The sequence below is a fragment of the Anomaloglossus baeobatrachus genome, chromosome 7 (genome assembly GCF_048569485.1).
Source record: "Anomaloglossus baeobatrachus isolate aAnoBae1 chromosome 7, aAnoBae1.hap1, whole genome shotgun sequence".
Taxonomy (NCBI): domain Eukaryota; kingdom Metazoa; phylum Chordata; class Amphibia; order Anura; family Aromobatidae; genus Anomaloglossus; species Anomaloglossus baeobatrachus.
The window spans coordinates 147,072,046-147,099,642 of record NC_134359.1 but is presented as its reverse complement, the minus strand read 5'-3'; the positions used below and the strand labels follow the sequence as shown (position 1 = coordinate 147,099,642).

At 45.2% G+C, this 27,597-nt stretch overlaps 1 protein-coding gene across 10 annotated transcripts in view; it reads left to right on the top strand.

Moving 5' to 3' along the window:
• Positions 1–27,597, top strand: part of OSGEPL1 (O-sialoglycoprotein endopeptidase like 1) — a 1,349,050-nt gene that overhangs the window by 641,085 nt on the left and 680,368 nt on the right. For 9 of the 10 annotated variants that reach the window (XM_075317748.1, XM_075317740.1, XM_075317741.1 and 6 more), the window contains one exon: positions 13,189–13,388. In XM_075317748.1, the coding sequence (XP_075173863.1) occupies positions 13,189–13,388 (200 nt within the window). Of the gene's footprint in view, positions 1–13,188; positions 13,389–27,597 lie in introns of those variants that run through there. The other variant, XM_075317743.1, reaches the window with a different exon arrangement.

Genomic DNA, 27,597 nt, shown 5'->3' with positions numbered 1-27,597 from the left:
TGATTCCGATGCGGCACCCCTGCAGGACTCAGAGCAGGCGGCTGATATTCGGCGCATGGTGAATAGCCTGATAGAAGCAGTAAACCAGACCATGAAGGTACAGGTGGCCCTTGTCTCCTCCCAGAGCACCCAGGTCTCGTTTAAGCGGGTGAAGCGGGCCCAGAACACATTCAGCGGACATCCAGAATTCGCTGAGTTACTGCGCAGCCACAGGCAACAGCCGGACAGGGTATTTACCAGCGGTAAGTCCATCGATTTGCATTATCCCTTTCCTGAGGGTCTTCGAAAGGATTGGGCAGGCTCCCCTGTGGTCGACCCCCCCCAATCTCCCGCCTGTCTTCTCACACAGTCCTTCCACTCACTAACGGTACGTCTCTCAAGGACCCTACGGACCGTACTATTGACAGGTTGGCCCGTTCCGCCTTCGAGGCAGCGGGCACATCCCTCTCTCCGGCCTTTGCCTCGGTTTGGGTTGCGAAGGCCCTGATGTCCTGGGCGGACACGCTACGCTGCGGTCTCCGCGCCATTCCTGCCAATCCGGACCTGGTTCCCATCGCCTCGCAGATTTCCCTCGCGGGTGAGTACTTGCTCAATGCAGCCCTGGCGTCTGCAAGTTGCGCGACCCAGGCCGCCAGCAACAATGTGGCCATCCGTCGAGCCCTTTGGCTCCGGTCCTGGAACGCGGATGCGGCCTCTAAGAAGTCACTAACTTTCTTGCCCTTCCTAGGAGAGCGTCTCTTCGGAGATAGGCTGGACCAGTTGATCTCCGATGCAACGGGAGGAAAGAGTACATCTCTCCCCCAATTGCGCCCCAAGCGCTTCCAGAATCGGCGCCCCACCGCTCGTTTCCGGCCCTTTCGCAGCTTCAACTCCAATCTCCAGCCGCGGAAAAGCCGCTCTCCTCCGAGAGACAGGAAGACCCCGTCATTCAAGACCAATCCCGCCTGGCGTTCACGCCCCCGCCAGTCCACGAGATCCTCTTCTGGTTACCGCCGACGTTCCTCCAAGTGACTCGCGGTCGGCGCGCAACAGCGCCAGACTTGTGGGAGGGCGTCTGTCTCGTTTTCAGCATGTGTGGATCCCCCTGACCGCCGATGCCTGGGTCAGAGAGATCATCACATCAGGCTACAAAATAGAATTCGAAGCAAAGCCACCGAGACGTTTTTTCCTATCTCGCCCTCCCGAGTCTCCCGCGCGGGCTCGCGCGTTCTTTCACTCCATAGACTCCCTCCTCCGAGCCAGAGTCGTGGTACCAGTCCCTCCCACAGAGCGTTTCAAGGGGTTCTATTCCAACCTTTTCGTGGTCCCCAAAAAGGACGGCTCTGTCCGTCCCGTCCTCGACCTAAAGCTTCTAAACAGGTCGGTGAGGCCTCGGCCGTTTCGAATGGAGTCACTCCGGTCCGTCATCGCGTCCATGGAGGTAGGCGAATTTCTGGCATCGCTGGATATTCAAGACGCCTATCTTCACGTCCCGATAGCCACCTTTCACCAACAGTTCCTCCGCTTTGCGATAGCGGAAGATCACTTCCAGTTCACGGCTCTTCTCTTCGGCCTCGCATCCGCACCCAGGGTCTTTACGAAGATCATGGCTGCTGCCATGTCCGTCCTGCATTCCAGGGGTGTCATGGTCATCCCGTACTTGGACGATATGTTGATAAAGGGCTCTTCCTTCGAGGCCTGTCGTCTTGGGGTTCAGGTCACGATCGACACCCTTTCACGGTTAGGGTGGCTGATAAATCGGAAGAAGTCCTCTCTGACCCCGGCCCGTCGGATCACCTTTTTAGGCATGGTATTTGATACCATCCCAAGGGCGAGTTTTCCTCACACAGGAGAAGATGTCCTCCCTACAACGAGCCCTCCGCGCTCTCCGGCGTCAGCGCCAAGTTTCCATCAGGTTCGGCATGCGAGTCCTCGGTCGTATGGTGGCGGCGATGGAAGCGGTACCCTTTGCACAGTTCCATCTCAGGCCCCTCTAGCTGGCCTTGCTGAAGAAGTGGGACAGATCTCCCTTTTCTCTGGACCGCAGGTTTCATCTTTCGCCGGAGACCCGCCACTCCCTCCGTTGGTGGCTCAATCAACGCAACCTCGCATCAGGAAGGTCTTTCCTCCCGCTCCACTGGAAGATAGTGACCACCGACGCCAGTCTCCAGGGCTGGGGAGCAGTGTTTCGGCATCACACAGCGCAGGGCCGATGGTCACCGAGGGAGAGTTGTCTCCAGATCAACATTTTGCAGATAAGAGCCATCCGGCTAGCCTTGCAGCAGTTTCGGCACCTAGTACAGGGTTGCCCGGTCAGGATCCAGTCGGACAATGCGACGGCGGTGGCGTACATCAACCACCAAGGCGGCACAAGAAGTGTCGGGGCGATGCGAGAAGTCAAGAAGATTTTGCACTGGGCCGAGTGTCATCACTCCCTGATCTCAGCGGTACACATCCCAGGCATGGACAATTGGGCGGCGGACTTCCTCAGCAGGGAAGGCCTCGACTCCGGAGAATGGTCCCTCAACCGGGAAGTCTTCAACCAGATCTGCGACAGATGGGGAGTTCTGGACGTGGACCTAATGGCCTCCCGGTTCAACCGTCAGGTTCCGCAATTTGTAGCGCGGTGCCGCGACCGCTTGGCTTTAGGAGTCGACGCCCTCACCCTGTCATGGAGCCAGTTCAGTCTCCCGTACATCTTCCCTCCGCTCCCTCTAATTCCGAGGGTTTTCAAGAAGATCAAGGCGGAAGGAATACCGGTCATCCTAGTGGCTCCGGACTGGCCCAGGCGAGCATGGTTCGCGGAACTAACTCAGCTCCTCGCAGACGCTCCGTGGCGCCTTCCAGACCGTCCAGATCTCCTGCAGCAGGGACCTCTTTTCCATCAGAACTCACAGGTCCTAAATTTGACGACCTGGCCATTGAATCCTGGGTTCTAGCTAAGGCTGGTTTTTCCTCAAGAGTGATTCAGACAATGATTAGGGCCAGGAAGCCATCTTCATCAAAAATTTACTACCGCACGTGGAAGGTTTTCTTCAGGTGGTGTGAAGAGCATAATATTTCTTCTCCTCTCGCCTTCTCCCTTCCTTCCCTATTGGCATTCTTGCAGTCAGGCCTAGATGCGGGTCTCTCGCTCGCAACACTAAAGGGCCAGATATCGGCGTTATCAATCCTGTTTCAGAAGCCACTGGCCGCTCGTTCACAGGTTAAGACCTTCATCCAGGGAGTGGCCCACCTGGCACCGCCGTACCGTCGGCCTCTAGAGCCGTGGGACCTTAATCTAGTCCTAGGGTCACTTCAGGGCCCCCCATTCGAGCTCTTGCGAGAATCTTCCCTTTCTCACCTGTCTTGGAAGGTGGTGTTTCTCGTTGCCATCACTTCTATTCGCAGGATGTCAGATCTGGCAGCTCTCTCTTGTCGTTCCCCCTTTTTGATTTTTCACCAGGACAAAGCGGTTCTCCGGCCAGATCCCGCTTTTCTCCCAAAGGTGGTCTCCCCGTTCCATCTTAACGAAGAAATCGTTCTTCCGTCCTTCTGTCCTGGCCCCTCTCACAGCTTGGAGAGGTCCTTGCACACCCTGGACCTAGTGCGTGCACTTAGAATTTATGTCTCCAGAACCGCGCCGTTCCGTAAGTCAGATGGTCTGTTTGTCCTCCCTTCTGGTCCCAAGAGGGGTGAATCGGCATCCAAGGCCACAATTGCCAGATGGATCCGTTCCGCCATATCAGAGGCCTATCGGATTCGGGACAAGTCTCCGCCGCGGGGGGTAAGGGCGCACTCTACCCGTGCAGTGGGAGCCTCTTGGGCGATTAGGCATCAGGCGTCGGCCGACCAGGTCTGCAAGGCCGCCACCTGGTCTAGCCTGCACACCTTTACTAGGTTCTACCAGGTTCACACCCAAGCATCGGCAGATGCTAGTTTTGGGAGAAAGGTCTTGCAGGCAGCAGTTGCACACCTGTAATAGGGTGGCAGCATTCAATTATAGTGCAAGCCCGCCGAGGGAGGTTGTTGTTTTCTTCCTATCTGCGGGTTTTCGGTATTCCCACCCAGGGACTGCTTTTGGACGTCCCATGGTCCTGTGTCCCCCAATGAAACGATAGAGAAAGTAGGATTTTTGTGTACTCACCGTAAAATCTCTTTCTCTGAGTCTTCATTGGGGGACACAGCACCCACCCTGCTTGGTTTTTTGGTTGTTCAATTGCATTTGCCTGCTATTTTTCAGCGGTCTTGTGTTCATAGACCTCTTGTTTGCACGGCTGCATTGTTTTAGTTACAACTTTATTTTATGTATGGTGATTCTGGTACTCCTCCTACTGCTTGTGCACCAACTGATCTGAGCCCGCCTCCGGCTCGGGGTGTATACTGCTAGGGAGGAGCTAACTTTTTTATGTTTACTTAGTGTCAGCCTCCTAGTGACAGCAGCATAACCCATGGTCCTGTGTCCCCCAATGAAGACTCAGAGAAAGAGATTTTACGGTGAGTACACAAAAATCCTACTATATTAATATATATTTATATTAATATATATTAATATATATTAATATATATTAATATATATTTATATTAATATATATTAATATATATTAATATATATATATATTAATATATATATATATATATATATATATATATATATATATATGTGTGTGTATATGTGTATATATATGTGTATGTGTGTATATATATATATATGTATATATATATGTATGTATATATATATATATATATATATATATATATATATATATATATATATATATATACTGTATATATATATGCTATACATAATTCTAGAGAGAGATTTTAGCTAACAACCTCCTCCCCTCAGTAAGAACTAGAGATGAGCGAACTGGTCCCGGTTCGGCTCGAGGCCGGTTCGCCGAACGGGGGTCCCGTTCGAGTTCGGCTCGTCGAACGTTCGACGAACCGAACTCGAACGTATAGGCTATAATGGGAGGCAATCACAAACACATAAAAATGCATTATAAATGTACACAAACAGTTAATAAACATTGCCATAACACTTACCGGTCCTCGCGATCCCTTCTGCACTCTGTCTCCTGCCACTATTCCATCCGATGATCGCTGAATCCTCCCGGTGACCTGCACTGCCAGCAGAGAAGCAGGACCTATCGTGACGTCAAAATAGCCATGTGACCAGTCACGTGGCTATTATCTCATTGGCTATAGACTGGTCACATGACTATGACACATCATGTAGGACCTGCGAGTGCATCTCTCCGGTACACGGTGCACATATGTGTATCGCCGTGTACCGGCGACATGCTCTAGCACACGGTCGACTCCCCGTTCCGTTAGGGACCGGCTGACACAGCCGGTCATTAACGGAGATCACCGTTGCCATAGCAACGCAGTTAGCGGTGACGTCACCGCTAACCGCGGCTCCGAGAGCACCGTTGCTATGGTAACGCGTCTGTCAGCGTTACCGCTTGCAGCCAGCACTGATCACTCACGGAGTGAAGGCTGCACGCTGCTTCCCGATTGTAGTGAGCATTGTAGTGAGGATGGAGGTTCCCCAGCCCCAAGTGATGATCTGGTGAATCTCATCCTCACTACAATCGTCACTACTACTACACTAGAAAGAAAGAAGACAGAAGAGCAGGATCGTGGAGGGCTGACAGGGGGTAATAAAGATGGAGTCTCTAATGTGTCTGTGTATTTATTTCTATTAAAGTATTTTTTCTCTGTGTGGTGTCTTTTTTTTAACCCTTTATTGGAGATTCTTAATGGCCGGGTCAAACGTGCCTGACATTAAGAATCTCTGGCTTAATACTGGCTGGTAAAACAAAGCCAGTATTAACTCATGATTACCCAACAAGCCACCCGGCTCCAGGGCTGTTGGAAGAGTTGGATACAGCGCCAGATGATGGCGCTTCTATGAGAGCGCCATTTTCTGGGACGGCTGCGGACTGAAATCCGCAGCAGAGGCGCCCACAAACCTCGGGCTAACCTGTGCTGCGGATTCCAATCCCCAGCTGCCTAGTTGTACCCGGCTGGACACAAAAATTGGGCGAAGCCCACGTCATTTGTTTTTTAATTATTTCATGAAATAAGTGAAATAATTAAGAAAAACGTGCTTCCCTATATTTTTGGTTCCCAGCCGGGTACAAATAGGCAACTGGGGGTTGCAGGCAGCCCGTGGCTGCCAGCTGTACCTGGCTAGCATACAAAAATATGGCGAAGCCCACGTCATTTTTTTGGTGGGCAAAAAACCTCTGCATACAGTCCTGGATGGAGTATGCTGAGCCTTGTAGTTCTGCAGCTGCTGTCTGCTCTTCTCCATACAGACAGACAGCAGCTGCAGAACTACAAGGCTCAGCATACTCCATCCAGGACTGTATGCAGAAGTTTTTTGCCCCCTGAAAAAATTATGTGGGCTTCGCCATATTTTTGTATGCTAGCCAGGTACAGCAGGCAGGTACGGCTGCCCCCAACCCACAGTTGCCTATTTGTACCCGGCTGGGAACCAAAAATAAAGGGAAGCCCTTTTTTTATTATTTCATGAATTTCATGAAATAATTAGAAAACAAATGACGTAGGCTTTGCCCCATTTTTGTGTCCAGCCAGGTACAACTAGGCAGCTGGGGATTGGAATCCGCACCACCGGTTGGCCTGAGCTTTCTGGGCCCCACTGCTGCGAATTGCAGTCTGCAGCCACCTCAGAAAATGGCATTTTCATAGAAGCACCATCTTCTGGTGCTGTATCCAACTCTTCCAGCACCTGCCTGCTATACCTGGCTAGCATACAAAAATATGGCGAAGCTCACGTCCTTTTTTTGTAGTTTTTTGGCAAAAAAAATAAAAAATGCTTCCCTGGATTTTCCATTGCCAGTGAAGGTAACACCAAGCAGTGGGGGTTAGCAGCCAGTAGCTGCTTGGATTACCCTTAGCTAGCAATACTAAAAATGCAGCGGGAGCCCATATATATTTTTTTTAATTATTTATTTAAATAACTAAAAATAAAATGGGCTTCCCTGTATTTTGATTGCTGGACATCACAGTGCTGTAAAAATAAATCTTTAAAAAAATGACGTAGCGCTCCGCGGTATTTTTGATTCTCAGCGCAGATAAATCAGACAGCTATGGGTTGCCACCCCCATCTGCCTGCCGTTACCTTGGTTGGCAATCAAAATACAGGGAAGCCCATTAATTTTTTCTATTTAAAAAATAGTTAAAAAAAAAAAATTACGTTGGGTCCCCCCATTTTTGATAGCCAGCTAGGGTAAAGCAGACGGCTGTAGCCTGAAAACCACAGCTGGCAGCTTTACCGTGGTTGGGGATCCAATGTGGAGGTCCCCTCAGGCTCTTTTTTATAATTATTTTATAAATATTAATATTTACACAATAAAAGTAGGGTCCCCCCCAAATTGGATTACCAGCCAAGGTAAAGCGGACAGCTGTGGTCTGGTATTCTCAGGGTGGGAAGGTCCATAGTTATTGGGCCTTCACAGCCTAAAAATAGCAGGCTGCAGGCACCCCAGACGTGGCGCATCCACTAGATGCGCCAATCCTGGCGCTTCACCCCAGCTCATCCCGTGCCCTGGTGCAGTGGCAAACGGGGTAATAAATCGGGTTGATACTAGCTGTAAAGTCACCTGAGATCAAGCCCAGCAGTTTGTGATGTCATGGCGTCTATTAGATACCCAACATCATAAACTGTCAGTACTAACAAAAACAAAAAATCGACAAAAGAAATTTATTTGAAAAAACAGTCCCCAAAACATTTCCTCTTTCACCAATTTATTGTAAGAAAAAAAATAAAGGGGTCCCACGACGACTCTGGACCGTCTAGAATATGGGGGGGAGACACTCAGGGAACGTATCCCCCATTTTCTAGGAGTGCGGACCCTTCATGTGAGGAGTGTGGGTGCAATGAATCTGCACTCACTCTCCCCGGGTCCACAGCAGCAGAGTCCATGTCGTAATGGTTGCTACCAAAGCTGCAATGCCCTGCTCATGAGGTAAGGGCATGCCTAATCAGGAGAACTACTGTAGAGGAAGCTCTGCTCACTGGTATATAGGTGCTCAGAGGTAATAATAGATAAAATTAGTGAGTAACCTCGGCACTCTATATCTCCCAGACTAAGTCAGTAAGTCACAATGGATAGTAATGCAAAATCACTCTTTATTGGTCCGTATTAAGAAAATTTTTTTTTCATAAGCATATATGTTTTTGTCCAAAACAAGTTACAAATGACGTTTCGGCCTGAGCCTTCGTCAGATTGGACTTATCTGCATGTAATCATGAAAAATGACAATAATCAGTATCACATAAGAGTGAGAGAACAATAACATAAACTCGAACAATGTAGAGGTACAATTGGGATGCAGCAAAAAAATTGCAACACAGCAAGAAATGAAACACATGATACAAATGTCATAATACAGTACAAGGACAATATAGTAATGACAAATATGGGGTCAGAGTAGGCTTAGACAGCTCTGGTACGAAAGAGATGTCAATCATAAAGTAACATGTGCAGTAGGTGTAGAGCTACAGTATGCATGGCAGAGCTAATGGGTAGACCGACCATAGAAAAAGAACGGAGAAAAAGTGGAGCATAAGAGGAGAAAAAGTGGAGAAAAAGTGGAGCATAAGAGGAGAAAAAGTGGAGAAAAAGTGGAGAAAAAGTGGAGAAAAAAGTGGAGAAAAAGTGGAGCATAAGAGGAGAAAAAGTGGAGCATAAGAGGAGAAAAAGTGGAGAAAAAGTGGAGAAAAAGTGGAGCATAAGAGGAGCATAAGAGGAGCATAAGAGGAGAAAAAGTGGAGAAAAAGTGGAGAAAAAGTGGAGAAAAAGTTGAGAAAAAGTGGAGAAAAAGTTGAGAAAAAAGTGGAGAAAAAGTGGAGAAAAAGTGGAGCATAAGAGGAGAAAAAGTGGAGAAATAGTGGAGAAAAAAGTGGAGAAAAAAGTGGAGAAAAAGTGGAGCATAAGAGGAGAAAAAGTGGAGAAAAAGTGGAGCATAAGAGGAGAAAAAGTGGAGAAAAAGTGGAGCATAAGAGGAGAAAAAGTGTAGAAAAAGTGGAGAAAAAAGTGGAGAAAAAGTGGAGAAAAAGTGGAGCATAAGAGGAGAAAAAGTGGAGAAAAAAGTGGAGAAAAAGTGGAGCATAAGAGGAGAAAAAGTGGAGAAAAAGTGGAGCATAAGTGGAGAAAAAGTGGAGAAAAAGTGGAGAAAAAGTGGAGCATAAGAGGAGAAAAAGTGGAGAAAAAAGTGGAGAAAAAGTGGAGCATAAGAGGAGAAAAAGTGGAGAAAAAAGTGGAGAAAAAGTGGAGCATAAGAGGAGAAAAAGTGGAGCATAAGAGGAGAAAAAGTGGAGCATAAGTGGAGAAAAAAATGGAGAAAAAGTGGAGAAAAAAATGGAGAAAAAGTGGAACACCCTTTGGTACCTTTCATGTGGCACTAAGGGGTGCTTAGCTTTGTATTTAGCCAAAAAAATGACGTAGGGTTCCCCCTAGTTTTGTAGCCAGCTAGGGTAAAGCAGACGGCTGCAGCCTGCAGACCACAGCTGGCAACCTCACCTTGGCTGGTAATCCAAAACTGAGGGCACCCCACGCTGTTATTTTAAATTAAATAAATAATTAAAAAAAAACACGTAGGGGTCCCCCAAAATTGGATCACCAGCCAAGGTAAAGCAGACAGCTGGGGCCTGATATTCTCAGACTAGGGAGGTCCATGGTTATTGGAATCTCCCCAGCCTAAAAATAGCAGGCCGCAGCCGCCCCAGAAGTGGCGCATCCATTAGATGCGCCAATCCTGGTGCTTCGCCCCAGCTCATCCCGCGCCCTGGTGCGGTGGCAAACGGGGTAATATATGGGGTTAATACCAGATGTGTAATGTCACCTGGCATCAAGCCCTGGGGTTGGTGAGGTCAGGCGTCTATCAGATACCCGACATCACCAACCCAGTCAGTAATAAAAAAAAATAGACGACAAACACATTTTTATTTGAAAAAACACTCCCCAAAACATTCCCTCTTTAACCAATTTATTAGATTGAAAAACAAATCCAGGTCTGCTGTAATCCAAGGGGTTGCCATGACGATCCACACTGTCCCAGTCAATGAAGAGCAGGATGTTCCCCATTGGCTGGGAGAGCAATGCAGTGACCTGAGCTAACATCAATGGGTCAGCCCAGGTCACTGCAGGGGATGACAAGTGCTGCTGTCAGCGAGGTACATTACCTGCGCTGATCTCCTGCACTGCCGACAGCCCCTGTCACTGAGCTCAATGACCGGCGCCTTCACATCAAGTATCGCGAGAGGTCCGTGACGTCACCGCTAGTCAGTCTCGGGTCGGAAGCGAGAGGTGATGTGACAAGCGGCGGCCATGGAGGACAGTGACAGCGCTGAGGTCGGGATGGCGGGACTTCATCACCGCAGGTAAGCCGAGCGAGCGGGCGGGGGGGGGGGTGTTTGTGTGTGTGTGTGTGTGTGTATGTATGTGTACATGCCGCGGGCAGGAGGGGGCGGAGCGAGCTGAGCGGGAAAGTGTGGGCTTCCTGCACGTAACTAAGATAAACATCGGGTTACTAATCAAAGCGCTTTGCTTGGATACCTGATGTTTATCTTGGTTACCAGCTTGTGGCAGGCTGCCAGCGATGGCCCCCTGCTCACTGTAGCTGTAAAAAGCCCTGCTTTTTGCTGCTAGAACCGTTCTCGAACGTATCTAGAACTATCGAGCTTTTAGCAAAAAGCTCGAGTTCTAGTTCGATCTCGAACAGCCCCAAAAATCACTCGAGCTTAGAACTGGAGAACCGCGAACCGCGCTCAACTCTAGTAAGAACATTGAAGATCGGTCATGGCTGGGTCTTCCAGCAGGACAATGACCTGGGACACACAGTGAAACTAAAGAGTGGCTCGATAAGAAGCATTTCAAGGTCCTGGAATGGTCTAGTCAGTCTCCAGACCAGTAACCAATAGCAAATCTTTAGAGAGAGCTGAAACTCTTTATTGCTCAGCGACAGCCCCGAAATCTGAAAGTTCTGCATGAAGGAGTGAGCTAAAATCCCTGCTGCAGTTTGTGCAAACTTGGTCAAGAACTGCAGAAAACGTCTGACGGCTGTAATTGCAAACAAAGGTTTCTGTACCAAATATAAAGTTCTGTTTCTATTGTATCAAATATTTAATGCAATAAAATGCAAATTATCTATTTAAAAGGCATACAATGTGATTTTTGTTTTTTATTTTGTCAAAGTTGAATTGTACCTATGATAAAAATTACAGACCTCTCCACGGAAGAGTTCCTGCCAAGCTGCACAATAACCGCAAAAAACCTTCTACTCGCTGCCACCACTGCTTGCTTATGCAGACCGATTGGACACCCATTAAAGCGTCATATTTACCCTGTAATGGTATTAATAAAAATGACTGGTTACCAAGAATTATTTTTTCTCATTATAATAAAATGTTTGGTGTCTGTCAACCTGTAACTTTTCATTTTTTCCATCAAAGTTTTCAATTCTTTCTAACCATTAACCCCTTTCTAACTATTAACCCCTTCACGACCAATGACGTACTGATACGGCTGCGGCGGTGATCTCTACACATGACTCTTAATTGGAACAGCCTGTGCGCCACTTAGATCGTGCTATCAAATACTGACAGCGCGATTTAAATGGCCACGGTGGGGATCTCCTCATTTCCCGCCCCCACCAGCGGCCCCAATAGTTGCCATGGTAGCTCGGGGTCATGTGATGACCCCTGATTCTGCTATGACTTACTTCCTGTAAGAACCGAAACAGCACCAGCACTCACAGGAAAGCAGCATTTCTGCTGATCAAAGAGATGCTGCTCTGATCAAGAAAATTGAGCAAGCGGTAGGACTGTGCAGTGATAAAGTCCCCTAGGGTAACTAGTAAAATAAATAAATTTAAAAAAAACTCCCAAAAAACTAAAAGTTCAAATGACCCCCCCCATTCTCCCCATTGAAAATAAAACTGTTAATAAAATAAAAAATATAAACGTATTTGATATCACCGCATTCAGAAATACCCGATATATTAAAATATAAAATCAATCTGATGGTACACGGCGTGGTGATTAAAAAAAAAATTCTAAACACCAAAATTACGTTTTCTTGGTTGTAGCAATTTTTTTGAAAAATCTGGAAAAAAAAAATGGTATAATTAAAAATGCCAGCTCAAGACACTAAAAATAAACCATTACTGAGCCCCAGATCCTGAAAAAATGAGAATGCTACGGATCTCAGAATATGACGACAAATGCGATTTTTTAAATTATTTTTATAATTGACAAAGTTCTGAATTTTTTTTAACCTTTTAGATAAAAGTATACATGTTTGGTATGCACAAACTCGTACCAACCTGAGGCATCAAACTGAAATGTTATTTTTATCATTTAGTGAACACTGTAAATATAATACCCCAAACAATTGAGCAATTGCACTTTTTTGCAATTTCATCGCAGTTGGAATTTTTGGCCCATTTTCCAGTAAATTGTATGGTTAAACTAATGGTTTCATTCAAAAGTACAACTCATCCCACAAAAAAAAGCTCTCATGGCAAAATTAACAGGGAAAAAAAGTTATGGCTCTCAGAAAAAGGGGAGAAAAAATGGAAAATCGTCCGGGGGTGAAGAGGTTAAAAAATAATATAAAACTATGCAAAGTTGTTATTGTTCTAACCAGAAAGAATTATATTGCTAAAATCTTTTACTGCATAAAGAATATTAACAGCCAAGAGGCCATGCTGGAATTTAAATTCAAGAATTATTCACAGCAACAAAAGGGCAACAGAGTTTACCTGCACAAGTCACAGAATCTAATGCAATAACAGGATGCAGCAAAACCCCTTAATAAAGTTAGAGGCATCACAGGTACAAAACACTGATTGAGCAAACCACCTACAAACTAACAATCCATGGAGGGGGTGATTGCTTACTATTACAATTTCACCCAAAAAGACTTGTATGGGGCACCGTTCACGCATGTAGGTGCATAATGTCTGGCTTACAGACTATTGCTGAAACCCATACTATTAGATTCAGCGGGCTGCCCAGCACTATATAAGTAAACCCCACATGAATGGACACTCCCTGTTTTGTCACTAGCCCCTCCAAATGAAGGGGTAGTCAATAAATTATATGTTCTCAATATTTGTGCCATTGATGGCAAAATGTAACAAAAATGTGTGTGTGCCTGTGTATTTTATAGATGTATTTATATTTTTTAGGACAAAAAATGAAGGCCATAATCTTGGCAGCTGGCTACGGAACAAGACTTCTTAAAGATCTACAAAGTGTAAATGAACAGAAATTGCAAGATCTCATTGGAATACCCAAACCATTACTCCCAGTTCGAGGTTTTCCTTTAATCTCTTATTGGATTGAGGCTTTAAAAGCTGGACAGGACCCTAAGGATGTTTTCATTGTTGTAAGTGCTTTATTTTTAAAATTATTGTATGTATACATTGATGGACACCATCAGTCATAACAATAAAAATTTTGACTGTAACCATTCAACTAGTTGTCTGGTTAAAACACAATTCCAACAGACAATGCACGAGAAAGTCCAGAAGATGATCTGGCTCACCGCAAGGTGCTCAGGAAAAAACAGTATGAGCTATCAAGAAAAATCCCGGCACTCATATGAAGAATTGAGAAACAAATGGATGATGCTGAAACTGATATTTATTTTGATTTTTGACGTTTCGGCTACTTGCCTTCATCAAAAAGAAACTATTTGGTATATGAAGAAAGCAGAATATTTTCTTAATATAAAGACCTCAATAATTATCCTGAGAAGGAATGAGAGAGGTATACTAGAATCCTATGGATGAGGGGTGTAATGCCGCTATGTGGAAGGCTGTGTCCAGGGTGATCAGAGGTGAAATGTCACATATGAATGAATGAATTTAAATGTTACATTTCACCGCTGATCACCCTGGACACAGCCTTCCACATAGCGGCATTATACCCCTCATCCATAGGATTCTAGTATACCTGTCTCATTCCTTCTCAGGATAATTATTGAGGTCTTTATATTAAGAAAATATTCTGCTTTCTTCATATACCAAATAGTTTCTTTTTGATGAAGGCAAGTAGCCGAAACGTCAAAAATCAAAGTAAATATCAGTTTCAGCATCATCCATTTGTTTCTCAATTCTTCATATGAGTGCCGGGATTTTTCTTGATAGAATGCACGAAAAAGGCCTGGAATCCTGCACCCACCTTATGACAGGTACCCCCACCCACCATGTCTCTCTGATAATGATGAGCATTGATCTAGTCTTCACTACTATGCAATGGGCCCAGGTCACATCTCCCAGCCATTTAGGAAAGGATGACCCTTATGAGGTTGGCAATCCTGAGACGCTTTCCACAATATGTAATCTTGTCAGGCAACATTTTACTAAATGTTAACATTTGAAAAAAGTTCTGATGTTGCGTTCTACAGAGAAGAGATGACTAATAGTGATGGGCGAACTCGAACTGTAAAGTTCGGGGTCCGTACTGAACACAGTGTTCATGCACACGATCACGAACATGGGCATTCCTAGGAAGCTTGTGTTAGTTAGGACCAAGGGGCTGAAAGAAAAAAAAAAGCAGCACATTATTAAAAAACATTATGATTACACTTACAGGTCCCGCGACGCGTTTTGCAGAGACCCGCTCAGCTGCCGTCTCCTGGCCACTTCTGCTTCGGGTCTGATCATTAACTTCTGGCGGTATTCACTGCACTGCTCGTCACTTTGCAGTCTTCAGCTGTTTTTGGCTGTGTTCTCAGTGATGTCAGGGTTCACCCGAGTCCATGGCTCATGGACTCGATTGAATTTTGACTGTCACTGTGCGAGTCTCGCATTGGTATCACTCGCACGGTGCACAATCTCCTAACAGGAGCGGTCGGCTGCATGTATTTCCAAGCAGCTGAGGCACTCCTGTCCGGAGAGTGTCAGGCCGTGCCGGGTGATATTGATGTGAGACTCGCACGAGTCTCTCGCAAGTGGAACTCCGGCCTCAGTGTCAGCCTGATTCTCACTTTGTATAGACGCTGTCTGTACGGAGTGATGACGCAGAGCTGACATTGCTGTCCCTGCTTCTCACTCTGTATAGATGCTTGTCTGTACAGAGTGATGAACCAGAGCTGACAATGCTCTGCCTGTGGACTATAACGACTAAGGATTTTTTTTTTATAATAAAGATGGAGTCTCTTAATTGTTTTATTGGTTTATATCTAATTAAAAAAAATGTTTTTGACACCTAAGGTTCTGCAATGTCCTGAACATGAGATAATCAGATAAACTATATTACATTTCTAATTGAACATATTTGCTATTATTTTTTTTTTATTATTATTAATAAGAATAATATTACACTTACTACATATTGGGATAGGAACTTGGAGATAAGAATACCTCTTTAGGCTATGTGCACACAGTGCGTTTTTCGGTGCGTTTTTGGCCTCAAAACTGCATGACTTTGCTTCCCCAGCAAAGTCTGAGTTTTCATTTTTGCTGTCCGCACACAACTTTTTTTTTTTTAAGCTGCGTTTTTGAGCTTAAAAAAAAAAAATGGACATGTCAATTCTTTCCTGCGTTTTTCTGCGTTTCCCCCCCATGCAATGCATTGGAAAAACGCAGAGATCAAAAACGCAGCCAAAAACGCACCAAAACGCGGTAAAAACGCATGCGTTTTTTGCCGCGGGTGCGTTTTAGCCTCCAAAAACGCAGCGTGTGAACATAGCCTTAAGTTCCTTAATAGGACAAGAAAAGTAGAATAAAATGCAATAATTCACACGAACACAAACAAAACCCGTTACATTAAAAATATTTTTTAATGATTAGTCATAAACAAATGTATATTTTTTGGTACCATTTTGAAGTCCCGTAAATGAAAATAATAATAAAAAAAGTTGGCATTACTTTTTTTTTTTTTTTTATTCTTTTTGCCCACCTCCATCTCCCTAATCCCCAAAGTAGTAGTAAAACAAATTACAAACCCCCACCCTTCATAAACAAACTTTTCTACATGTGAAGACATAAAAATATTCTAGTTCTGTAAATATGAGGATAGAAATGAAAAACAACAATGAAAAATATTTGGCCATAAACAAACAGCCTGGTTGATTTAAGGTTTTGGGGTTGTTTTTTTTGCCAACACTAAGAAAAAAAACGGAAAAAAAAAATTAACACTGAGAAGTATGATACATTTGACCCTAAGTAGTGATGAGCAGACTCTCAGATGACTAGGACCGGCAGGTCCCGGTTATCTGGATTTTAAAAGTCTATGGGGACCAGAATTCGGCGATTAAAAATAGGGGTAGAAGGGATAGTGGGTTGGGAGAAAACGCGCTGCACTTACCGAGGCTCTGTTGTGGCTGTACACTGCTTCTAGGCTGTGCATTCAATTCCGGAGCCGCGCATTATCCTTCATGCATATGCACTGCTTTCCCCACCCACCGGCATCTGTGATTGGTTGCAGTCAGACGTGTCCCACCCTGAGTGACAGTTTGTCTGACAGCTTCCAGTCACAGACAAATGACTATATGCATCTATCGTGATATAAAAATAAATAAATGAAAAAATTGTCATAGGGTCCCTTCATTTTATGATATCCAGCACAGATAAGGCATACGGCTACAGGCTGCAGCACCCAGCCATTCGCTTATCTTGGCTGTAACCGCATGTGGTTTTGTTTTTTTTTTCATTAAAAACAACGTGCGGTCCCCGCGAATTTTAATACCTAGCCATGATAAAGCCTGACACTTGCGGGCTGGAATTGTCAGGTTGGGGAGACCCATGTTTATTGGGCTGCTAAGAAGGTGTTAATAACAGCCCACAGCTGCCAATAAACCCTAGATTAGTAATGGGGAGGGTCTATGAGATCCTCCCCCATTACTAATCTGTACGTGAAAAGAAATAAACACAAACACTGAAAAAAATCCTTTATTTGAAACAAAATACAAAAAAGCACCATCTTTCACCCCTTTATTAACCCCAAAACACCCCTGCAGGACTAATGTAATCCACACGAGGTCCCCACGACTATTCCAGCTCTGCTACTATTGACAGCGTTCGATCATGGAACTGCCCGCTGTGAATTTCAGGCAGAGAATGAACGATCCACAGCAATGAGCGGTAACGTCACTTAGGTTAGTTGCGGTCACAGCTGTAGGTTCCTGTGGTGTGATCCTCCACCTGATCACAGGTAACCTAACCTCATGTGACCTCATTAAACTCAGTGAACTCACTGCATCTCCTGGCAGCAAACAACTTTTTTTTTTGGTCTTGTGCATGTACATATATATATATATATATATATATATATATATATATATATATATATATATATATATATATATATATGTATATATAATATAATATATATATACACACAAAAAAAAAAGTCTCATGCGCTTCCTCCTATTTTGATACACAGCCAAGATAAGCACATGGCTGGGGGCTGCAGCCTGTAGCTGTATGCTTTATCTGTTCTGGTTATCATAATATGGGGGGATTCTACGCCATATATTCTGTTTATTTACTTTTTACTGTACGATATAGAGCCGCAGACAGTGTCTGTGATTGGTTACAGACAGAGGCTGTCACACAGGTTGGGGGCACGTCTGACTGCAACGAATCACAGATGCCGGTGGATAGGGAAAGCACTGCATATGCATGAGTCTAATAGGCGGCAAAGGGAGCAGTGTACAGCTGACAGGAGCCTTGGTAAGTATGAAGCACTTGTTTCATTCTCATTTTCTTTATTTTTCCTTTTAATTTTTTTATCTTCCAAGTTTCTGGATCAACACACGGAATCCCGGGTCCGGGTCCAGCACTCGGGTAAAGTTTGAAACTGTACTTATCCTGACTTTTATAGTCTGGATCTGCCCATCTCTAATCCGAAGGCTACATTTCCACAATGAGTATTTGGTGTGTTGATGTTGCAGATTTTCAGCACCAATTTTAACCTCTTCATGGCACTTAATGTACTGGGTACATTATGGATCGTGTGAGGTTAATCCCGGCTGCCTGCCGTGGGCAGTCACGGGCAATCCGCGGACATGTCAGCTGATTTCAACAGCTGACATGTGCCTGCCAGGCGCGAGTGGAATCGCATTCCACCCGCGCCTATTCCTCCCTTACATCTTGCTGTCAAATTCTGACAGCAAGATGTAACAGAGCGACGCCGTAAGCATTACTTACCCACCCCCATCGGAAGTTACGTGACGTGATCACGTGACATCCGGTGGCTGCCATGGTAGCACAGGGTCATGTGATGACTCCTGTAGATTTCATGAGTCACTTCCTCTTACACCCGGCAGACTTACACCCGTTTGGAATAGGAGAGCTGCTTTTCTCCAGATCTTAGCTGTGTAGCTCTGATCTGGAGAAATGGAAGAGCGAACAGACTGCTGATCGTTATAGTTCCCTAGGAGGACTAGTAAAAAAAATAAAAAAAATTTGTGAATTTTTGTAAACCCTTTAGATAAAAGTCAACCTATACATTTTTGCTGTCTAAAAACTCGTACCGACCTGAGACATCGAATCAACACATCAGTTTTACCATATAATGAATATGGGGAATAAAATATCCAAAAAACTGTTGATCACACTTTTTTTGCAGTTTTTCCTTACTAGAAATTTTTTTAATACATATCAAAAATACCTTTAATTTAGAATCCATGAGGATAAAACAAAGGAATTGGTGACAAATTGGTGTTAAAAAATAGTATTTTATATTAAATTGTTAAACTAAACATATGTTACATATTCTTAGTAAATACAAGGCAGGAGAGATTCCTATAAATTATAGCAGTGGTTTACCAGATAACAAATAGCGTAATGCAATGACCAAAATCATGTGGTTATCAATTATTCATATATAACAAAGTGCAATGTGCAAAAACTAATCTCAAATTAATAAATTAATAATATATAAATAAGATATAGTGTATATACCCTTTGTAAATTATAAAGTGCTGATAATGTGCTAATCAATAAAGGGTAAGTATACCTTCCGTATAGTAACAAAAATCCGGCTTGCTGCTATGCCCCGACGTGCGTTTCAAGAGTTCTTTTCCTCAGGGGGTGCTTGTCAGGGCATAGCGGCACGCTGGATTTTTGTGACCATACGGAAGGTATACTTACCCTTTATTGATTAGCACATTATCAGCACTTTATAATTTATAAAGTGTATACACACTATATCTTATTTATATATTATTAATTTATTAATATTTGCACATTGCATTTTGTTATAGATGAATAATTGATAACCACGTGATTTTGGTCATTGCATTACGCTATTTATTATCTGGTAAACCACTGCTATAATTTATGGGAATCTCTCTTGCCTTGTATTTACTATGCATATGTAACATATGTTTATTTTAACAATTTAATAAAAATACTATTTCTCTGACGCCTCATTGGGGACACAGGACCATGAGTGTTATGCTGCCTATCCATAGGAGAACACTAATTAGATGCAAAAGCATAGCTCCTCCTCTGCAGTATACACCCCCTGGCCGGGCCAGGCAACCTCAGTTTTAGCTTAGTGTCTGTAGGAGGCACTTCCTTTCAAGTTTTGTTATTTTTTGAGGGCGACGGTTTCCTTTTGGGACCGATCTCCCACTACCATCAACGGGCGGGAATGTGGAGTGTCGCCTCCACGTACCCCCTCCTGCGACGCTGGATCCTGGTCTGGACGATGGGTTCCACAGACACCGATTTTCCAAAGCCCAGGGTAGAGGCCTGTGCCCCTATAGCCCAATTCATCAGCCCCTCTTTGCAGATTCTGAGTTGAATATGGCACCAATTCCTCAGCCCCTCTTTGCAGGCTCTGAGTTGAATACGGCACCGGTGTGACCGGACACAGCAAGCTGACTCTGCTATTTTCACTGCCTGGACGGAAGCAGTGTTTAAGGTGAGATCCCCCCTGACTGGTTTCCCAGACAAAGGGAGAAAAGATGGTGCAGGGAAGGCTCCCAGGACTGCTGAATTTACAGTATTTATTATGAGAAAGTCCCTTGCTGAGTGCAAGGAGGAGAGCCCCAGTGATCCTGAACACACAGTGTTAACTTTTCTCTAGCTTGCTGGCTGGAGGAGGGGGGAAGTCACTCCTGTTTGAAGAAAGTCCTGCACAGATAATTTCCCAGGGGGAGGGCACAGAGCTCAGGGACTCACGCTGTTTATTTGCTCTAGCAGAAAAGCCCGCTGATAACCACCAATGACAAGCTGTGTGCTGACTGGAGGGAGAGGGAGGAAAACTATCAGAAGCTCCCTTCCCGCCGATTAGGAAAAGAGCACACGGCCGTGTGTCTCCAGCGGGCTCTCCCTCGGGAGCACACAGGGCAGGCTCTCCCACACGCTCCACGGCTTCTGAAGAGCTGGAGGAGGGAGACTGCTGTTTATACCAAGAGGATTCCTTGGTTTCAGCCTCCCCAGATGATCAAACTGCAATAGACTCCCTTATAGCAGCAATCAACCAAACTCTGCATGTGGAGGATCCCCCATCCACTACCACTGACCATGCAGTCTCATTTAAGAGGGCAAGGAAACCCCAAAAGGTTTTCGCTGATCACCCAGAGTTTCAGGATATCCTCACAAAGCAAAGGGAGAAGCCTGACAGACGCTTCGGTAACCGAAAACTCATGGAGTCCCGGTACCCTTTTGCTTCACCTGCCCCTAAGGGCTGGGTTGATCCGCCCTCGGTCGACCCCCCCCGGTCTCCCGCCTTACCTAATGGGACATTATTTTGAAGCATTAGCACTATACCTATTGTGAGGCATCGGCTTTCTATAGCCAGGAAAGTGAGGCAGAGACCCAGGGGCTTGTTCACACCAAACAGTCTTTTTTTTTTTTAACCAAACCTAAATAAATCACTTGTCCACAGTCCTGGACGGTCTTTCCGGATCACAGCCGGTTCTAAGTACAGTCTTATCAATGTCCTGGTCAACACCTGCACCACTGTAGGAATCTCTGGTGCAGGGGTCCGCTTGCAGTGTCCTGTCTCTTAGTACTGACTTGTGTTACTCCACACAGCCAGCTCACACAGCATCTGCTGTCCTAGCAGGCTGGATCCCATCTGAGACACATCTGGCTGTGCACTTCAAAAGTAAATGCAATTCTCCGGACATAAGCCTGTTGCAAGACCAACCTGGACAGAGAGATCCATCCCACTAACAGACCTACAGTTGTCTCCAAAAAAAACATCACCAACAGGTTTACTTAAACAAAATACTTGGTCAAATATCTTTACCAAGTTCACAATATTTTATTTTGTGTTGCACCCACAGCGGTTACTCTGACTACAACACACTCCAGCAGGTATCACAAAGTCTCCAAGCACATTCTGGGGGAAACATAGCAACCTTCATATATGACACCTGTCACTGCCTCACACTGTATAATAAATTGGCATTCCAGCTTTTATTTTGCTGTTTCCTCATGGACAGCACAGCGGTACTGGAAGCAGTCTGCCAGCAGGTCTTTGCTATGTAAGCTAAGGACCACATGCTGCAAGGGTTGAATATGAAAATCCAACTGTGCTTTTTTTAATCTGTGTGTTTTACCTAAACTAAAGGGTTTATCATCCTGTGATTAGCATTAGAGAATTAAGGTGGCTTTACACATACACACTGCAACATCGCAAACGACATCGCTGTAACGTCACCGGTTTTGTGACGTAATAGCAACCTCCCCAGCGACATTGCAGTGTGTGAAACACATCAGCGACCTGGCCCCTGCTGTGAAGTTGCTGATCGCTACAAATCGTTCAGGACCATTCTTTGGTCCTTTGTTTCCCGCTGTGCAGCATGATCGCTAGAAAGTTTCAGTGTGTAAAGGGGACTTTACAGCGACTTTGTTAGCGACTTCCCTTTCAAAAAGCTGCTTTATAACGTCCCCAATGACTAGCTAGGTCGTTCTGCAGGTCCGTATCGCTGTTGCGTCGTTGGCCAGGTTTGCCTGTTTGACAGCTCACCAGCGACTCACCAGAGACTTTGTAGCGATCCCGGCCAGGTTGGGATCGCTGGTGGGATCGCTGAAAGTCTCAGTGTGTAAAGGGGCCTTTAGAAACTCACATACAGGGCAGTCTGATGCCCCCTGCTGTGATTCACACCTCAAATGCAAAGCACAATCTCTATTGACAGCCCGGTGTGACCAGAGACAGCAATCTCAGCTCTGGTATTTTCCTGAATCTAAATTATTTGATTGAGTCACAATGGCTGCACTCAGTAATCTATGTGATAAACCATTGGAGTCAGAATCTCTTTGCCTACATTGTGTTACTGGAAAATGGTGGAGCTGTGGAAAGAAAGCGCAATAGGGTCTTACCCCAATACACACAGGGTAAACACAAGTGGGGTCACTCACCAAGTCGAGTTGTGAGAGTCACAACTACTGTATATGCATAAAAACTAGGCCACGGCAGCAGCAACCCACAGGCTGATTGCAGAGAGTAGTAGAGAACGGGTTAATTTCACACCGCGCCAATGACCACTGGTAAAGATAAGATCAATGTCGCTTTATTTCATGCTCAGGTCTACGCGTTTCAGGAGACTCTGCTCCCTTCTTCAGGACAAACGGGCACAAGAAACATCAAATCTACAGACAAAGAAATAAACTGGATGTATATACCATTGGTGTGACGTCATAGGTCCACCTCCTTTGCAGAAAAAAAACGGCGGGAATTCTATACTTTTAATACATGACGTAATGTCGTGAATTCAATAAAAAACAAAGTAGTATTCAGTAGGGATATACCTCTGAAAACAGGGTAATTAATGGAGTATAATAAAATTGATTATAAAGAAAAATGTGCAGTGTGTTTATTTCTAGTGAATGAAAAAATAAAAAATATGCAAAAGAGGTTAGAATCATGTAGTAATTGGTGGTAAAGTCAGCCTCGAACTCACAACGAAAGTAGGATTATACCGAAGTGTTTGTATCTTAGGGGTTCTGACCACTAAACCATCAGTATGTGCAGACGTGAACAAGGAAAGGAAAATTACATCAATTGACACCTAGAGTGCAGAAAGTAGAATAAGTATGTATCATTAGTATAGAGAGATTCAGCTTGCCTGTTTGTCCTGAAGAAGGGAGCAGAGTCTCCTGAAACGCGTAGACCTGAGCATGAAATAAAGCGACATTAATCTTATCATCTTTACCAGTGGTCATTGGTGCGGTGTGAATTAACCCGTTCTCTACTACTCTCTACATTATGTTACTGATGTCAGATGAGGTAGGAAAAACCTGCTGACAGATTTCCTTTAAAATTGAAGTTAATAGAGTGGCATATGATAGAACTGTCCATTAAACTCCTCAAATTAAAATAAATCTTTTATACTCCCCTGTAGGAAGCTATAGTACAGGTCTGGTCGCAAACGATGTGAGAAGAAGCAGCTCTTAGCAAAGCTAGGATACTTGAAATACTTTAATATTAGGAATTACCATAAAATAATAATCTCAATATTAACATTTCAATTTTCCTTTATCCTCCCAGTACAGACATAAGTAGATAAAAGTGCAAAATACTAAAACTACCGTATTTTTCAGACTATAAGACGCACTTTTTTCCCCCAAAATTTTGGGGGTAAGTTGGGGTGGTGCATCTTATAGTCCGATAGCTGCATGGAAGGGGGGTGTGGTGGTGGTGGAGCAGGTCATCAGAGGCAGGAGCAGGCTGTAGCAGATTCTACCGTGACCTCATTAGCCTCAGTTCATATGCACTGCTTCCCGATGCCCATCATCTCTCAGCCCTGAAGACGGAGCTGAGAGGTGGGCGGGGGGCGCGCATACTAAACAGCCGGCCTGCGTGATCATCCCTGGCTCCTACAGCCTCAAGTGAACATGTGTGCCTATATTCACTACCCCCTCGTGTATTATCATCAGCGCGGGGGGCACTGAATAAGTATACTCACCGGTCACCATTCCCTGCAGCATCGCAATGACTACCTGTCTGCCTGCCCGCTGATGTGTTTGGAGAGCGATGCGCACAGCTCCACACAGGTCAGCGGCACTGCTGCTCGCACAGACTGGAAGACTAGCGATGCTACCTGGAGTGAGGAAATGTGAGTATAAACATTTGTTTTTGTCTGTGCCACAGGATCCGGGCCATATACCAGGATGAGGGCTATACCAGGATGGGGGACATATATACAATGATGGAGATAATATACAAGGCAGGAGGATCATTACCAGGATGGGATGTCTTAGTAGAGAATTTGGGGACATTACCCCCATAACAGTGTCAGCAGCAGATCTTTGCACCATAAGTGTGTCATGTACGCATTTTTTGCTTAAAATTTTATTTTCCTCCTCTAAAACCAGGGTCCATCTTATGGTCCGGTGCGTGTTATAGTCCGAAAAATACGGTATACATTTATTCATACACAAAAACAGACATTGAACACAAACACGGAGAGGAGAATCTTCATGTTCAGAAACAATATGTCAAGACACCAGCAGAGGGAGCTGGAGTCCTGATGGATAGAAACTACTGTGCAGAACCAGCCGGGGAGCGGAAGCACAGAGTGTGCTGGTGCAGTACCTTACAGCACCAGCAGGGGGAGCAAATGCCATGAGGTGTGCGGAGGATGGTAAGACAGGCCGTGTCGGATGTCGTGAGAACAGATAAAGACCGGAAAGACGAGCAGGAAAAAGGTCGGGGTCAAGCCGAGATTAGTACCGGGGGGAGCTAACCGAGGAGGGGAGGTAGGAGAGGAAGAGGACAAGAAGAGGGCAGGGAAGGAACGAAGGTATGTCCGGGGAAACAGACACAGAACAAGGGGACGGAACACAGACAGAGGTCGATAGCACAGGGGAGACGGTTCAACATCACACTTACAGGGACCAACATTCACAGCAGAGCAGAACTTAGCTTATAGCCGGCGTCGGTTCACCAGAGGATGACCCCAATTAAAGCGTCCAGGCTCTGGAAACGAGTCCCAGGAGAAAGCTCCACCCCCTAGCCTGGTGGCAGGGGAGGCAAAACCATGACAGTATCCTCTCCTCAAGGGGGGCCACCGGACCCTCAGGTTTCCTAGGAAACTTCCGGTGAAAAGCCATAATTAACTGATCAGCACGTATGGAGCAAGCCGGTACCCAAGATCTGTCCTCTGGGCCGTAACCTCTCCAATGGCTCAAATACTGGAGGGAATTATGAACCATCCGAGAATCGACAATACATTGGACCTCATATTCCATCTCACTGTCCACCAACACCGGAGCCGGAGGAGACTGAGAATCCAGAACCGAAGGGACAAACTGTTTAAGCAATGATTTATGAAAAATGTTGGGAATACGTAAGGTCTGGGGAAGCTGTAAACGAAAAGCTACTGGGTTGACCATCTCAGTGATCTCATAGGGTCTGATAAACTTAGGGTCCAATTTAACAGACGGAACTCTAAACCTGATATTCCGAGTGGACAGCCATACTTTGTCCCAATCGAAAGGATGGCCCCGGAGAGTGTTTTGTGTCTGCATGGCGTTTCTACAACACTGAGCCATTTCAATGCACCACCGAACTTCCCTCCCAAACCTCCCCCCAGATGCTGAACGACGGAATCTGCCCCCGGGCACCCCGAATTCAATCTAGAGAATTCCCCAAAATGAGGGTGAAACCCCTAATTACAAAAGGGAGATGTCCCTGCAGACTGCTTTACTTGGCCATTAAAAGCAAACTCCGCAAGGGGCAAAAACCAGCACCAATCCTACTGCTGAGCCGAAACTAAGCAGCGCAGGATTTGCTCAAGGGTTTGATTCGTCCTTTCCGTTTGTCCGTTGAACTCAGGATGATAGGCTGACGAAAAGGATAAATCAACTCTTAACCTCTTGCAAAAGGCCCTCCAATACCTGGAAATGAACTGTACCCCTCTGTCAGACACAATATTCAGGGGCACCCCATGCAACCTAACCACCTGTTCAATAAATAGGTTGGAAAGGGTCACCGCATTAGGCAGACCGGAAAGGGGAACAAAATGTGCCTGTTTACTAAAACGATCCACCACCACCCAGATCACAGTCATGCCATTTGAGACAGGGAGGTCCGTATTGAAATCCATGGACAGGTGGGTCCATGGCCTTTCAGGAACTGGTAATGGAACCAGTTCCCCGGCTGGCTGGTTACGACATATCTTAGCACGGGCACACATCACACAGGCAGAAACAAACTGAGCCACATCAGAGTTAATAGATGGCCACCAAAAGAGTCGAGCAACAGCCCTTCAAGTAACTGAAACTCCCAGATGGCCGCTAAGTACGGACTATTGAAACACCTGAAGTACCCACAACCAGAGGTGCAAAGGGACAAATAACTTAGAGTCTGGAATTGAAGATGGCGCTGAGGACTGGGCCTCCCTGACCTCAGCCTCTAACCCAGAGGACAAGACAGCGACCACCACCCCTTGTGGAAGAATGAAGCAAGAAGGCTCCGGAGGAGACACTGGGTCCAAACTAGGGGACATGGTATCCACCCTCACATTTTTGGACCCAGGTCGAAAAGTAATAGGAAAATGGAATCTGGAAAAAAATAGGGCACAACTAGCCTGCCGAGGTGTCAATCTCTTGGCCGACTCAATATAAGCAAGATTTTTATGATCAGTGATGACCGTAATACAATGAACAGCACCCTCCAAAAAATGTCTCCATTCTTCAAATGCCAATTTCACAGCCAATACTTCACGGTTACCCACATCATAGTTTCTCTAAGCCGGAGTAAATTTCTTAGAAAAGAACGCACAGAGTCGTAAATTAGTCAGAGTAGCCGGTCCCTGAGAGAGAACAGCTCCCACCCCCACCTCCGAACCATGCACCTCCACGATAAAGTCTCCTTATCGGCGGAAAATATCAAAATGTCATTGAGATAATGACCACAAAACAACCAATAAAATCGGAGAAAACATTGATGAAATTTTGAATAAAAGCAGGGGGATTATTCAGACTGAAAGGCATCACCAGATTTTCAAATAACCCCTCAGATGTAAGGCCGTTTTCCACTCATCCCCCTCTCTAATACGAATAAGCTTATAGACTCCCCTAAGATCTAGTTTAGAAAACCAACGAGCTCCAGAAAGTTGGTTATAAAGGTCAGGGATGAGTGGAAGCGGATAAGTATTTTTAACAGTAATTTTGTTCAATTCTCAGAAATCGAGACATGGCCGTAACCCACAGTCCTTGACATAAATGAAACCAGCGGCCACTGGGGAATAAAAAGGACGGATATGCCCTTTACGCAAACTGCCGGAAATATAAGACTTCATAGCAGCCCTTTCAGGACCCGAGAAATTATATAAACGGGCCTTGGGCAATTTGGCGTTGGGAAGAAAATTGATGGCACAGTCATATGGGCAATGAGGCCGCAAAACCTCAGCCTCCTTTTCCAAGAATACGTCTCCGAAGTCCATCAGGTGTTCCGGAAGACCCTCAGGACTTGCAGAGAAAACCGGTACAGATTTTAAATACCTCTTATGACAGTCAAGAATCCATTTGACAATATCATGACATTCCCAACCGATAATAGGATTATGTAACAACAACTAAGGACACCCCAGTACCAACCCAGCAGGAAGAAATTCCATCACAAAATAAGACATCTTTTCAGAACGCAGAGAACCAACCACAAGAGTAAAATCTTCAGTG